The 17,177-nt window shown below is 35.0% G+C and overlaps 1 protein-coding gene across 1 annotated transcript in view; it reads left to right on the forward strand.

Annotated features, from left to right (window-relative positions):
• Positions 1–17,177, forward strand: part of LOC132559564 (syntaxin-binding protein 5-like) — a 97,975-nt gene that overhangs the window by 63,159 nt on the left and 17,639 nt on the right. The window contains exons 10-20 of the mRNA XM_060224195.1: positions 1,969–2,123; positions 3,623–3,695; positions 4,108–4,255; positions 4,477–4,544; positions 4,788–4,828; positions 4,988–5,190; positions 5,730–5,894; positions 7,939–8,087; positions 8,699–8,787; positions 9,772–9,887; positions 14,331–15,246. Of these exons, the coding sequence (XP_060080178.1) occupies positions 1,969–2,123; positions 3,623–3,695; positions 4,108–4,255; positions 4,477–4,544; positions 4,788–4,828; positions 4,988–5,190; positions 5,730–5,894; positions 7,939–8,087; positions 8,699–8,787; positions 9,772–9,887; positions 14,331–15,246 (2,123 nt within the window). The remainder of the gene's footprint in view (positions 1–1,968; positions 2,124–3,622; positions 3,696–4,107; positions 4,256–4,476; positions 4,545–4,787; positions 4,829–4,987; positions 5,191–5,729; positions 5,895–7,938; positions 8,088–8,698; positions 8,788–9,771; positions 9,888–14,330; positions 15,247–17,177) is intronic.

A 17,177-nucleotide genomic window follows, 5' to 3' on the forward strand; every position in this document is an offset into this window, starting at 1 on the left:
TAAAACTACTCAGGGCCCATTATCCTTCTGGCTTGTAAGGTTGACATGGAATCAGAGTTTTTTAGAAAAAAAATAAATAACAAAAGCCAAGAAAAATCCTTAAAATGTTTCTTGCAAAAACCAAGATAAGTTTACAGTTATTCCTTGGGGGCTATTTTTCTTAAATCAATTAGGAGAAGAGAAGACAGACGATGGATTATCATAGACAAAGCCTAAGTGTCAACCAAAAACAAAGTAGGTCTAATTTAAGCATTGAAGACGAGCCACAGACAACTGTAGATCTCCTGTGATTGTATTTGTATTGATCCCCAGGAGCAGGGGATACAATTATTTTCACATTTCACAAACCCTGTCAAGGTCACGCCATAACCAACTGCATATTGTCAAGGTGACATGCTTTTACATGATTACTGGTGGAATGTGAAGTTTGGTCATAACACAAAAATCACTGGTAAATAATGAGATTGGCTGACAAAGGAGACAACTGGTATTTACAGTGGTTTCAATCACTGTTGATCAGTGATGATTGATAATGCCTTGTAATGCATTTTCTATCATAAGATGATCTGTATATTTAATTTAATATTGAAAATCGAAATCAGAATTTTGATACACTAATATTTTCACACAATAGACATTCTGCATCAACAGCAATACAATTTTGATCTATTCATGCAAAATCCATGTTTGATTTTCTACGTTGGGATTGGATGTAAAAAGATCTAGACAAGTGAAGTTTTTTTAAAAAATAGGGGTTGGTATATTAGATTGAGCTAGTAGTACTATGTTAATGTTGGTTCTTATTTTACGGTAGTAGCCCCACGAGACAGACCATCTCTGTAAATGTCAACCGCAAATCTAACTCGATGTTCTCACTTTATGTGGTGAGGAGTGTTAGGTGCGTGGAAGGTCTGCTTGTATTAGCAAGTCCTGTCTGCTAATTCATTCTTCTGCAAGAGCTGTCAATATTAACACTATCACAGTTGACATCAGAGGTTTGAATGCCTCTGTAGGAGTGGCTGAATTATTCACAAAACTAAGAAGTTTCAACTTTGTTATTTTGTTGAAGGCTTGTGAGCCACACATTTTTAGCATTTGGAAAATTTCAGAAAACACTCATAACAATGGAATTAAAAGCAAGATGTTGTTATATTGTTTGTTTACATTTAAATTTTAAATGGAGTTGGATCACTATACCAGGTTACTATACACAGGTTTTCATATAAAGTGCTATCACTCCTAGCCTTTTGATTATTGATTTTATGATCAAGTGCTACAGCTAATTAAAGCCTATAATTTGATATATAAGGTGTTCCAAAACCTTTACCATGGAAACACATTGGAGGCTTCTGATTAGTCGAAATTAAGATATTATCTGAATAAGTTGAAAATTGGTATAAATAGGTTTAGAGGTATGACAAATACAATGATACTATTTTCATGGGGGAAAAAAAACAATTTCCATTTGGTGGCCATGTTAAATTGAAGGCCACTTGGATGAATTTTGTTGGGACAACCCCTCCAAAACTATTGTTGATAGGGATGGGGAGGGTTTTTAGTCAGCCATCCTGGTGACCGTTCTAGTTCTATTTGTGTCTGGTATCATCTTATTATGTCATGAAATGGGGCATTTAGTGCTGCCCACGTCTATCGTGTCCCATCCTGATTCAATGTAAGCTTCTAACAAAATCTGCCGAAGAATAAACAACTTTATTTTTTGACAGATTTTGGTCAAACTTTATACAAAAATCAATCATGATTGTACTTTGGATATCAAAGGTCACCCTTGCTTTGTATAGATAATCATTCTTTCATTAAAAGGTTCAAACTTGATGCAAAGATGAAGTATAAGCATACTTTTGATATTGTCGTGTTCCACGGGCCCAAGGTCAAGGCCTTGCGACAGGGACATTTATGTCTTACAGACATTTTCTACTTTTTAAGACTTTTTACCTTTATGTATTACAGTGACCTGTTAGTGATATTTTCTGGTGGTATGTCCTACGACAGAGCAGGGCGCACACCTAGTATAACTGTAATGAATGGCAAGAGTACCACAGTCCTGGAAATGGAACACAATGTGGTCGACTTTGTGGTGCTTTGTGAAACACCGTGGCACAACGGTATGTAATACAGGCTTCAAATTTATTTTTCTCAAAACTAGCTTTAGGAGGAATGACCTGGCATAGTAGTGTGGGACTGATAGTGTAATATGTGTAACTACTATTGTCACCTATGACTGACACTTATTTGTGACAATGTCATGTTTCTGACATACTGTGATATGTTTCTAACACTTCTATGTGACTGACATGAGGATACAGGATTGACTCCTGGATATAGGAATGACAATGGGATATGTTATGGGCATTGTGATATGTGACTAGCACTGATATATGATTGCAACAGGGAGATGTGACTGACATTGTGATATGTGACTGACATTGTGATATGTGACTAACATTGTGATATGTGATTGCAACAGGGAGATGTGACTGACATTGTGATATGTGGCTAACTGTAATATGTCACTGACCATGTGATATGTGACTAACACTGATATATCACTGACACTGTAATATGTCACTGACCATGTGAGATGTGACTAACACTGATATGTGACTGACATTGTGATATGTGACTGACACTGTGATATGTGACTGACATTGTGATATGTTACTGACACAGGGATATGTCACTGACATTGTGATATGTGACTGATATTGTGATATGTGACTGACACTGTGATATGTGACTAACATTGTGATATGTCACTGACATTGTGATATGTGACTGATATTGTGATATGTCACTGACACAGGGATATGTGACTGACTCTCACTGTGATATGACTGACAATGGGATACTATATGTGACTGACACTGTGATATGTGACCGACATTGTGATATGTGACTGACACTGTGATATGTGACTGACATTGTGATATGTTACTGACACAGGGATATGTCACTGACATTGTGATATGTGACTGATATTGTGATATGTGACTGACACAGGGATATGTGACTAACATTGTGATATGTCACTGACATTGTGATATGTGACTGATATTGTGATATGTCACTGACACAGGGATATGTGACTGACTCTCACTGTGATATGACTGACAATGGGATACTATATGTGACTGACACTGTGATATGTGACTGACATTGTGATATGTGACTGACACTGTGATATGTGACTGACATTGTGATATGTTACTGACACAGGGTTATGTCACTGACATTGTGATATGTGACTGATATTGTGATATGTACTGACACTGTGATATGTGACTGACACTGTGATATGTGATGTGATATGTGACTGACATTGTGATATGTCACTGACTCTCACTGTGATATGACTGACAATGGGACACTATATGTGACTGACAGTTTTATACATCGAACACTGATATTGGATATGACTTGTATGATTGTCACTGATTTTTAGCAAATTGCTTTTGTACTTGAACGTAATGGTTGGTGGTTGATACAACACCATGGAGCAGTTGAACCAGATTTTGTGTGATAACCTGTTCACATTGTTTTCTATGTAACAACTAACTGTATTGCTGTCTGCCAGTTTGTAGTGTTAGGAATTGTGTTATTACAGATTTCCAGGAGCCATATGCCATAGTGGTACTACTACAGAATGACTTGGTAGTGGTAGATCTCACCAGTCCTGGGTAAGTATTGGTCTGACTGTCTGGTACTCACGTTTTGTGCTGTGTTACATATGGCTATCCCCAAGACTACTTAAATTTGTATGAAACCTCTGCTGGTAATGATGTGTGTAACATGTTTGCATGTTTCTACTACGGCAGTAATCCTCCCTTGTATTACAGTCCCCCTAATTATGTATTTATATAGGAGAGTGTTTGAAATAAGGGGTTAATGTTTTAAATATTACCAATATTGTGGGTTTTGTACACATATGCAAGGTGGAACACTAGTGTCTCTATTGGTACCCCTCCCTGCTGTACAGTCTTAACGTGATGATTCCACTACTAGTACCCTTTTGTATGCATGTTAATTCCACCCACTGGTACTCTTGTTACGTTGTTCTGATTAACATGTTAATTGTTAATTCTCCCACAGGTACCCCTGTTTTGAAAATCCATACCCTATGGACCTACACGAATCACCAGTGACAGCGTGCCAATACTATGCTGACTGTCCCCCTGATCTCATACCTGCATTTTACTCAGTAGGCTCAAAACACAAACGCACTGGATTCAGTGAAAAGGTTGGTATGGCTATCTCTAGTCACCAGATTATTTCTTTATTACTTATCTTTAATTGCAATATTTTAAACCAAGTAAGAAATAAAAGAAAACAATGCTATTTTCAAGATTACTGAGAATTTCATTTTTAAGAATTTTTTTTTTTTTTTTTTTTTCATTTAAATTACCTTTAAAAAACTAATTGCTCTTGTCATGGTGATAGTAATGCTTATCAATTTTGTAGAACTGGCCGGTGAAAGGAGGCGAGTGGGGGACCACAACATGTAGTTATCCAGAAATACTTATCACAGGGTAAGACAGTCCAGTATACTCACAGCCAGAAATACTTATCACAGGGTAAGACAGTCCAGTATACTCACAGCCAGAAATACTTATCACAGGGTAAGACAGTCCAGTATACTCACAGCCAGAAATACTTATCACAGGGTAAGACAATCCAGTATACTCACAGCCAGAAATACTTATCACAGGGTAAAAGTTTAGCATGTTTACAGTATTGTTACAAAGTCTTATATCACACATTCTATTTTGTAGGCATGCTGATGGTTCTATGAAGTTCTGGGATGCTTCCTCAGGTGGGTTATTTCAATTTGGTTCATAGAGAACATCTGTGTCTTGAACATCAAACATTACAGAATTGTAATATAAACACTAATGTATTGTACCTCGGCAATTTGATAATAAAATTATGCTTCTAAAATCTGTATCTATCAATTGTCCTCTGTTTGTTTCAGTGACATTACAAGTGTTATACAAGTTAAAAACTGCCAAAATATTTGAAAAACCAAAATTCAAGCAGACAGAAGGACAAGATGATGACCCATTCGCAATCTATTTGATTCACCTGTGCCAGGAGAGTCGGATGTTGTGTGTGGCTGGGGCTACTCATGTGATTCTCTTCAAGTACTCAAAACAGGAAATCACAGTTGATGTTGTAGTAAGTTTGGAAGAAAATTAGGAATCAGTTTAGGCATTGGGGAGAGTTTACACTCACATGCCCTGTTAGTAGTGTCCTGTCATAGGGATGAGATTGGGACTTGCATACAGGACATAAGTGTCCTGTGAAAGGTCTGAGATTAGAAATTATTGACTGATTATAGGGTTAAAGGTCAAATTTGATGATTTATTGAAATATTTCTTTATCAATATATCAGTCACCATTTGCTGAGGAAGTTTTAAAGAGAATACTGACTTGAGCCTTTCCCATTTTCAGGCTCAATTAATTTAATATTGATATAAATATTAAGCTTATGATGATAATGTCCGTTTGAAATTACCTGAAACCCATTAAGCTTATCTACCTAACAAAGCTCTCTAGAATTTCATAATAATTATAATTAGATGCCATGTAGACAGGTAATGAATACATTAAATCAGAATAGTTATGTTGCTGAAATATAAGTAATAATTTTTTCTGTTTAGAAGATCAGAATATCATGTGTCCCTGTTCTTATGTTTCTGTTTGCTGTTAAACAGGGTTTAGATATCTCCATTATATACGAGGTGTATGATGACCTAGATTCTCCCGACTACTGCGATTACCCCAAACCAAGTTTGGCGGTGGTGAGCCAGCAACAACACAGTGGTAGTATGGGTTCCTACTCGAGTAATACATCTGACAGCGTTAAAGTAAGTAGCAAAGTAAGTAGTCGTCGCACCCCTCGCTGAATGCCTGCTCGAGTAGCGTAAGTCTAGTGTCCAACCTTGTAAATATGAACAGGAAAAATTCAATAAAAAATTTGGCTGTACTTCATCTAATGCTAAAACTGACCTGCTTTGCTAATGATTGTCCTTATATTTTCTTCCATAAAAGAATCAAATTTTTTCAATATATTTTGTTCTATGTGAATGTCATATGATAGTTTACTGACAATTGTACTTACAAGGTTGGACTTGTAGTGGTAGTACAAACACTACTTAGTTTATAAGATAATTACCGATATCCTGAGATTGTTTCGAAATGAAATAGCATGTGGTGGCAGTCGTTTTACCAAATTTATGGTGTAGGTATTTTTTAGGTTCTCTGAAAAGCACGTTCCATCAGACAGTTATATAGGACATACACATATTATTCACTACCAAACATGGGAACTGGTTTGAACAGAAAACATATCCCTTGACAAATGCTTGCATGCATGATTGAGCAGCCTTTAGTAAACAATTGCATGATCTACCCCACTTTATAGTTTAGCACTGAAGCCTTCAATAAATTCCATGTGGTCTAATAAAAGTTATCACAAGTTCACAATTTGTAAGAGGGTACATCTTTAAACGTGTTTTCCCAAGATTTATTGATATTAACTATATTTTGAACTTTGATCTTCGTTTAAGAAAGTATTTTCCAATGGTACAAAAGATTTAAAGCAAAGAGCACTAACTGGTATGACTTGGTGAAGTCTATCAAAACATGTCAGGGCTCATATGAAATAAGGATATAGATAAAGTGTTACAAGTGTATAAAATCAAAGGTTTATAATTCAAGTTTCTCGGTGATACAAGTTGATTTTCAATCTGTTATACATTATAGTGAGCTAGATTCAATTAGGATGAGTGAGGGATGCTTATTATTGAACAGGAAGCTTATTTCGATGAGGTTTATTTATGGTGATAAGGTAAATAATTTGATGAGGTTTATTTATGGTGATAAGGTAAATAATTTGATGAGGTTTATTTATGGTGATAAGGTAAATAATTTGATGAGGTTTATTGATAAGGTAAATAATTTGATGAGGTTTATTTATGGTGATAAGGTAAATAATTTGATGAGGTTTATTTATGGTGATAAGGTAAATAATTTGATGAGGTTTATTTATGGTGATAAGGTAAATAATTTGATGAGGTTTATTTATGGTGATAAGGTAAATAAAACACCAGCAAGGGTGATTCTGCTTTTCTCAATAGTCCAGTTGGTTTCCTATATTATTTCAACTGCATTCTGTATTCTAATATTATACACTCAGTCATGGCCATTTTATAGCAATAATATGGGATTTGTCTGTTAAAAACTGCATGGTTTTGCAATTATCTCTCAATCAACAGCATGGTATGGCAATTTTCTTACTATGCACAGCATGGATATGAAAACTTTTTTTTCCAGTATGCGGCATGTCATATCATTTACCTGACAATTTACTGCATGTAATGGCAAATAAGCATACAGCATGTCATTGTCTTTACAATGTACAACAGGATGTAGTGTATATCTATTAATACATACCACATGTTGAAGCAGTTTTCCTACTATTTAATACTATAGCTGAGTACTGATCTTACAATATTTAGTTTTGAAATTGGTTCGGTCAAAAAAAAATATTTTGAAGTTTTACTATTTTGTTTTATGTGTATGAAGTCATTTGTATGATTCATTCCTTGTTGATGTTAGGATGAGTGTGTTTGTGTATATGTGTGTGTTAAATCCATCTTGTCTGTATAAATGAGAATCCTCCGGTAAAACGGATAGGGTTTAGATAGTGACAATCTACAGGGCATTACAGTACCACATGCTTGAATATATCAACATGTCACAAACTGTTTCAGACATATGTTAAACGTTAATTTTATACAACAGAAATTGTTATATATTGCATACTGTTTTGCACGACTTGAAATTGTCAAAATATTGCATACTTTCGTAATACGGCATACTTTTGTGGACGTGATTACACTTGTTTCTGTTGTGTTGCAGATAGAGACGGGAACGTCATTAAAGGTGCGGCCGGGCAGCAAGAAGTACAGTGCAGGCTTTTACCCTGATCTTGTGTGTCTGCTCAACTGGCTGGACAACGAACACCCAGGCAACATCACAAATATTTCCATGAATTCTTCCTATGGTTTGTAAGTAAATGTAGAATATCAGGCACTGTTTGATCTTGGCTAATGTTTGCATTCAACATATACATAAAGAGAGCCTGTTGATGTTTGTAGTTAACATATGCATGAACAGGGCCTGTTGATGTTTGTAGTTAACATATGCATGAACAGGGCCTGTTGATGTTTGTAGTTAACATATGCATACACAGGACCTGTTGATGTTTGTAGTTAACATATGCATGAACAGGGCCTATTGATGTTTGTAGTTACCATAAAGATGAACAGGACCTGTTGATGTTTGTAGTTGATATACCCATGGTCAGGGTCAGCTGAAGATGTGGTATACATTGAGAAATGTTTATTGTTATCACATACATGGGCAGGGCCTGATGATGTTTATTGTCAATATAATAGACAGGGCCTGCTAATGTTCATAGTTGGTGTATGCATTGACAGGGCCTGTAATGATTTCATTCATTTTAATTTTTAAGACCATTCATATAGACAGTATGGTAGAAAGTACTGTTGATCACTACTGTTACAAGACTGAAGGTTAATATACATCATCTTGTGTTTTACAGACATGTATGTTTGACTTTGTGTAATCTTTATATTAATCTGTATCTTATTTACAGACTTGCATTTGGTAACGAATCTGGGCTTGCAATAATAGATTATCTACAGAAAACATGTTTGCTAAATTTGGGGACACCTGATTTATATGGTAAGTGACTGAACACCTTCTCCTCTATTCCATGTCAGAATTTTTTTAGACGGTCTTATTCAACGATCATTTCCATAACACATTCTAATTATACCAACCATAGTCTGTGCTTAAGCTGTATATATTGAAAAGCTGTTCATAATCTGTATCTGTCGTTAAAGATATTTTTGAGGTCACTGATGTAAAAATTTTCTCTGGATTCCTGTATAATTGTACGCATCATTTCAGTAATCATGTGTGACCAAAATAAAACTGATTCAAGTATTTCTAAATGAAATGGTTATGGTATCCCATCAGCAGGTTATTGTTGGTCTGCCACCTTGACTAGTGCACTGTTATATGTCATCAGTGAAATAACATCATACATGTTAGCATCTGTGAAATAGGCTAGGTGCAATTTAACAAGCTTTACAACACAAATACTATTAGGCCCATAAACCACTTGTCAACAATATTTACTATATTTTTGTGATACAGAGACAGGACTTGTGCGAATGAATAGGATATGGTTCATATATGGTCTTAAGGAAATTATTACCTATTTGATGTACCAGACAGCTGCCAGCTTAATAATCTTTTTCTTGAATAAAGAACTGTATCTAGAAAGCAAATTCACTGATCAGTAGGAAATGGTCTGCAGATTGAGACTCACTCCACATTAAAGATTTTAAAACTTCATTATAACTATAATCTGCTCTGTGTAAAATAGCACTGACACAATACCTCTTCTATTAACTTGTGGGTACAGTCACAAACTGTTCCAACTCATATTTACATCCAGGCCATAGAAAAAGTGGCTTCCATCGATAAATCCTTCCGGTATCTTCTCTTGATGAAGTTGTAAAGAACAGAAATTGTCAAGTGCAAATAATTCCACTAATACGGTCAAATCACAGCTTCCCTAGTTTATGCACATACATAATCAATGCCTTTGAAGCCTTTGTGACTTTATATTAGCTGAAGAATTTTTTCGTTTTTTAAAAGGGTCAATGGATCCTTATCAGCGGGCTCCTCGGTCCCCAAGGGGCAAAAAGTTTCCCCAGCCAAATACGGATGGATCAGGAACAGAAGATGGGTGTCGCTCCCCCATCAATGACCAAGTAAGTGATCTATAGGTATTCTGGATAGGACATGCTGAAATGATGTGATGTAACTAAGGATAAATAAATAAAACTGCTGCATCATAGCTTAATTCACAACACACACTTTTTGGTTTCATTTTCTGAAAATGAAAAAAATGAAATTATACACAAATTGGAATACATTTAAAAAAAAGAAGAAAAAGCATTAACTTTTTATTATTGCTGCATTAATCAGTAATTGTTAATGTAGGCGGTTTAATTCATCTTTGACAGATTGTACAAAGATATTTCTGTTAATCAAATATAGATATACTAGAGCAAAAAACTATACGTCCAATATAGATGAAGTATGGTAGATATCTCACTACATCTGATATAGATGTTCTGTGGTAAATATCTCACTACATCCAATATAGATATACTGTGGTAGATATCTCACTACATCCAATATAGATGTGCTTTGGTAGATATCTCACTACATCCAATATAGATGTACTGTGGTAGATATCTCAGGACATCAAATATAGATGTACTGTGGTAGATATCTCACTACATCCAATATAGATGTACTGTGGTAGATATCTCACTACTTCCAATATAGATGTACTGTGGTAGATATCTCACTACATCCAATATAGATGTACTGTGGTAGATATCTCACTACTTCCAATATAGATGTACTGTGGTAGATATCTCACTACATCCAATATAGATGTACTGTGGTAGATATCTCACTACATCCAATATAGATGTACTGTGGTAGATATCTCACTACTTCCAATATAGATGTACTGTGGTAGATATCTCACTACTTCCAATATAGATGTACTGTGGTAGATATCTCACTACATCCAATATAGATGTACTTTGGTAGATATCTCACTACATCCAATATAGATGTACTGTGGTAGATATCTCACTACATCCAATATAGATGTACTGTGGTAGATATCTCACTACATCCAATATAGATGTACTGTGGTAGATATCTCACTACTTCCAATATAGATGTACTTCCAATGGTAGATATCTCACTACATCCAATATAGATGTACTGTGGTAGATATCTCACTACATCCAATATAGATGTACTGTGGTAGATATCTCACTACATCCAATATAGATGTACTGTGGTAGATATCTCACTACATCCAATATAGATGTACTGTGGTAGATATCTCACTACTTCCAATATAGATGTACTGTGGTAGATATCTCACTACTTCCAATATAGATGTACTGTGGTAGATATCTCACTACATCCAATATAGATGTACTGTGGTAGATATCTCACTACATCCAATATAGATGTACTGTGGTAGATATCTCACTACATCCAATATAGATGTACTGTGGTAGATATCTCACTACATCCAATATAGATGTACTTTGGAAGATATCTCACTACATCCAATATATGTACTGTGTACTACATCCAATATAGATGTACTGTGGTAGATATCTCACTACATCCAATATAGATGTACTGTGGTAGATATCTCACTACATCCAATATAGATGTACTGTGGTAGATATCTCACTACATCCAATATAGATGTACTGTGGTAGATATCTCACTACTTCCAATATAGATGTACTGTGGTAGATATCTCACTACATCCAATATAGATGTACTGTGGTAGATATCTCACTACATCCAATATAGATGTACTGTGGTAGATATTTCACTACATCCAATATAGATGTACTGTGGTAGATATCTCACTACATCCAATATAGATGTACTGTGGTAGATATCTCTGTAAATCAAGTTTTTTTGTTAGAAGAAATATTACATAAGTGTTGACATTCACCATATCAAAATTCTCTTTGAATTAAACTATGAGCAGCTGTTCTTAACTTACCAGAACTGCATTGAATAAGATTTAATATTCATTGCTACATTGAAAGATATGTTTGATGTTGATTTGTTTTGAATGGCTACTTTACAATATTGAATACATTAAGTTATGTCAATATCTACCCAACTGGTATTCAATAGATTTTGATTGAATATGATCAATCTATATTAAGCTGAATAAATTAATAAGGTCTAAATTATAAATAAATAAATACTTGGCAGCTTGTTAAACACCAAAAACAGTTATTTGTAGCCATTTGAGGTTAGATTTAAAAGCTAGGATTAATCAAATTCTGACTATTGGAGGTTAAATTTCAGAGCAAGGACTATGCAAATTCTAATGGCGGTTAAATTTGAGGGTTAGGATTAATTTGAATTCCAATTATTTAAAGTTAAAATTTGAGAGCTCAAACTACTCCAATTATTGAAAGCTGAATTTGAGAGCTGGAACTCCATTTTATTCAGATTATTTGAAGTTAGATTGGAAAGATAGGATTGCTTTGATTAGGCATTTTAAGCATACTTATGTATATGGCTTCTGCTTAACATGCAGACTAACCTCTACAAGACTTGGTATGAGCTCTATCTGAAAGAGTGTAACAGATTGTTGTCAGTACAGATCTCACCTATTAATGATTCTTAGATCAAAATTAACAAGCTTGTAGATGGAACTTACCTTTTTGGCCTGATTTGATGCAATGCAATTTAATAATAAATCTAAACTCATATCAAGTCATTTAGAACTGAACCTGTTTGATTGCTTGCCATCACTAACATTGAAAGAAAAATAGCATATTAATTTTGCAATTTTGTTTGTCATACTGAAGTAGTGGAAATGACTAACAAGTGCATTTTGAAGCTTGCTGCATCAATTAACAGCATAGTTTAATCATCAATACAGGTTAGAAATAGATAAATTGTGTATGTGTGTAGATTGGTATCACACCATGGGGTACAAGATGGCATCAGTTGTAATGATGCATGTGTAAAATCTACAGCTTCGTTAATCAGTATTACTTTGTAGCCTGCGACAATGACTGCTGTAACTATAAGTAGATGTGACCTTCCTTCAAATTTCATTGTGGAAGTGCTACATGTTTGTAACACTTAATGAATCGGTCATCGAGAAAAAAAAATTGTATCGGCTATTTCTTCACATCTGATCACAATTCTTAATTTTCCAACTTCTTCCTCCATAGATGGCTGTTCTTGCAACTTCTCGTTTATCAACACACTGCTATTATTTCTTTTGCAACCTTGATTTTGATATACAAAAGTCTGAATTATACTCTATTCAGGATATCAGGGTATATATCCTTGTACAGAAATGTCTAAACCAATTAACCTTTTTGTGTATTATGATAATGCATTACTTACAGTACATATGTCTACATTCCAAAAGTCAAGGTCATATTCTAGTATGTTTCTCTGGACTCCTGTTCTGAAAGTCCCGTGTACCAATATTCTGTTGTAGTATTTCTATGTTGGTATACTCTGTCGCTGTATAAAGAGAAAAATGTTTTTAAAGAATCAAGTTTATTTGATACACAACTGATACAATTTTAAGAAAAATGAATTGTTACTGTTATTGGTCACATTGATACAGATTTACATTAAAAAAAATTAAAAAAAAAATGGTACAATTCCAGTTGGTTGTGCCTCTAACAATACCTTAGAGCCAAAAATATCTGCTGTATACTTATCTAGGACAACTCCATCTGCTGCCATTGTTGTACCTCATGAGGTGAATATCAAAACATATCACAATGTAAAAGATACCATGTCTCTGGAACATAGGAAGTATACGTGTGAAGAATTACAATGCTCTGTGATTAGGTAGATGGTCGGATTGTACTTAGGATTACAGCCTGTGATTGTCAATTACATGGAGTAAGAAGATAAATTTGTAATCAGTTATACTCATAATGATTGCAATTTTTTCAGAGATGAAATATTGCTACTATTGATTGATGTATTTAGACATGTTTAGAAGTGTGTGAAAATCATCTTCAATGGAGAAAGCCCCAATCCAAGGGAGACAACTCCAGTCCTTGAGGGGTTCTATTGAGTTTTTTTTTCTTCGGCAGCTTTTAATTATTCTTATTTGATTTATTAATTATCTTTCAATTTGCTGGCTTGTAGATGCATAACAATTTAAATATACAATTTAGTTTGTTGGCTTTTATTATTGGTCATTTTGTTATTATCATCTCCACAAAGAACTGTCACATTGGGATTAATCTGCAGAGAATGAGAAACTCGTATTGCCAGGGATATTTTGATGAGGTTTTTCAGTTTATTTGATTCCTTGTTGCTATGCTTTTGTATAATGTTGATGTTTACATGTCGCAGTGTGCTTATAGCTGGCTTAGCCCCACATCATCCAAGAATGTTTTCTATATTTAATCAGAAATATTTTTGTCTTGTCAGTCTCTCCAGTAGAAATCACATTGCACCTTACCTTATGTTAACTGTGCTCAACATGCTTTGTTTAGTTTTTATTATTTTTAAAGCATTCATATTTTAATTTCATTTATTTTTCTTTTTAGTTTGATTTCAATTTTGTTTTCCATTGTTGTTTTATTTTCTGATGTTTTCAGTCTAGCCCCCCCTCCAGCCCAAACCCCAACCTATCAAGAAAGAAAATACACTCCCATTCCGATGTTGGTCTCACTGCCATACAGGAGAGTACTACTCAGGATAGCGCTTACAAAGAAACTCAATTTATCGTTAAAGACATTAATTGTGCAGAGGAAGCTACAATGGCAGAAGATCTGGACAATAATAACAAAGAGATGCGCACAAACATGCAGGACCAATCAATGCTACAGGAAATAGAAAATATAGCTGATGAACCAGTCCCAACTAGGCCCCCAAGACATCGTAGGATTTCTATGCCAGACTCGAAACAACACCTGCATTTCTCCTTGTTAAATCCACATAAGTCAAATTCAGAGAATACACTAAAGATTGTGCAGAAACAACCAGCTTGCAAAACGCTGTCCGACCCAAGTCGTATCCGTCATGCATTTGAACTATCGCAAAATCAGGACAATATTCCACTGAATCGGGAAAGGTCATGCTCTGACCCTGAAGTAGAAACAACATCCTCTGTTGAAGTTCAAAAAGACCATCACAGACATCGAAAACTTTCAATGAAAGGATTTAAATTTTCACGAAAGAAATCAAAAGTCAAACCCCCAAATTTGACCGATCTGTCATTGACAAATGAAGAAATTGACCCCCATCTCAATCACTCAGGAGATGAAGGCATTGAAAATGGGGGTGCGAAAGAGGATGTTGATTCTCATGGTGATACATATGATGTTGACCCTAGTGTTCACTCTGGGGGCTTCCTACGTAGGATGAGTGTTAAAGTCAAATCCATAGTGCTGGGCAAGGAGAATGAGGAGAGGACTCATCCTAAGATTGAGGTCATTGACCTGTCAGATGATAAAGGAAAGACCGTCATTCGTCAGATGTCTGTTCAAGAAATATGTCATGGAGGCGGGATTGGTATGTCTACTGCTGACGATATAGCTGCTAGCTAACTAAATAACTCACCTTTTCTCACACCATCTTTCTGTCGTTTCAGCATCTCATCATATATTTGTTCCCTTATAACCCCTTGTTTTGGTTGGATGACTTGACCTGGAGCTTGTATATATACAATATGTATTTCTCATTGCACACGACTAATGATCATGTCTTTGTATCGTTTGTTTGATTGTAATGTACATGCGGTTGTTCTTTTTCCTTACAATATTTTTTCCATCTCTTCTTTTTTCTCTTGGATTTTTCAGGGTAAGAGAATGTGGCCCAAATTGTAAATGCATGCAATAAACAAGGCACGACGTCTGACATAGGACTAACGTGTGTTTTTTTTCATTTTAGTTATAGAGGGTAGTTTAGTCTGTACTAGATTATCTTCAGCATCTTTGTCTCATTGAAATGGGGGACACCTTTGGGTTTAAAACAAAACAAATTGTTAGATTGGTATTAAGAGTACCTTCTTAAGTCAATTGTACCTGCTGAAGGTAATCTACATGGGATGAAGGGCAACTGACAGATCCTTCTGATGGGGTAGCATGACAACTTCATGTAGATGCATGCTCTTTTTTTGTGATTGTCTCCCTTCTTTTGTGTGCAGCTTTAACCTATGTTCCTACTTTGCTTGTAAGTATTGGCTTTCCAATCCTTTGGTGTGTTAGCTGATCTAGCTTTGGTTTTCCCGTCCCTGGTAGTATTATACATATATAATGTAGAAAGGAAATAGACCTCCCTATCACCCTTTTTTTTTTAACTAACTATTTATACTAATGCTAGGCGTACAGTTATGCATCAGGTATGGTATTCAAAACCTTTATTCATTTTAAATGCAAATTTTCATGAGGAAGTTGTAATCTTTAAAATAAACTTCCAGATGAGAACTTGCTTGATGTCAACAGGTGTTATTTTGGTGGTGAGAAATTTTCAATTTTTTTTTGTCCTTTTTTTTTTTCTCCCCGCAACTTCATTACTAGATAAATGGTGTGTGTATGAGTCCAACCTGCTTAAAGCAAAAACGACCACATCCTCCCGAGCTGAAGCGGACAAGGTCGCAAGGCAACCGAAAACTTCAGAAGGCACAGAGTGTGGCGTCGATGGAGGAAACAAATGGAGGAGGTGCTTCTGCTCACCCTACTTAATTAGTTTTTGAAAAACCAAAACCCTTCCAAACTCTTACAGATAGCATGCCTACCAGTCAGGAAACATTTTTGATCCTAAGTCAAACAAAATCGCTAAAATTGTAGTTATTATGATATCACTTAATCACCATGAATCTCGTCTCACAGATTGATTAATGTCTTTTTAATGTCACAATTTTTATTTATAATTCTTAATTCTTTTGGTAACTTCTTTTGTAGATATAAATTTTGCACTGTGTGTTTCGTATAACTTGAAGATGCAGTAGGATTTCAAACTTTTAGATAAAACATAAACTGACTCTTGTTTGAACATGCAGAATTTCGTGAAACAATGTTAAACAAACTTTTCGAAGAAACAAATGTTGTGACTAAATGTTCAGATTGTTTCATGAATGGCTGGCCAGAAATATTCTAGATTAGCTGTAGACTCAATGATCTTTATAACCTTTATAGTGTTAAAGCTTAAAACTTTTAGTGTTGGGTCAATTAAAGGGTAATGTTTATTTCCATTCATAGACAGAACGCAGTCTCTCTTAACCTCTGTCTCTCTTTCTTCCGTCATTATATGCAATCTTTTAAAATCATCATATTTTGGGGTTGTTTTTTTTTCATAAAAATTGTTAGTGTTAAGATTTAAAATAAGTTTAAAATGGACCCTGCTGAGATGATGAAACTGTTGGACTTTTGTCTGTGAGAGGTTCTTTACTTAGAAATTTGTCATTTGTTTTCATTTGACACTTACTTTTAATGCCAACAAAA

The sequence above is a fragment of the Ylistrum balloti genome, unplaced genomic scaffold, assembly GCF_031769215.1.
Source record: "Ylistrum balloti isolate Yb309-2 unplaced genomic scaffold, AGI_CSIRO_Ybal_v1 Utg370934, whole genome shotgun sequence".
Taxonomy (NCBI): Eukaryota; Metazoa; Mollusca; class Bivalvia; order Pectinida; family Pectinidae; genus Ylistrum; species Ylistrum balloti.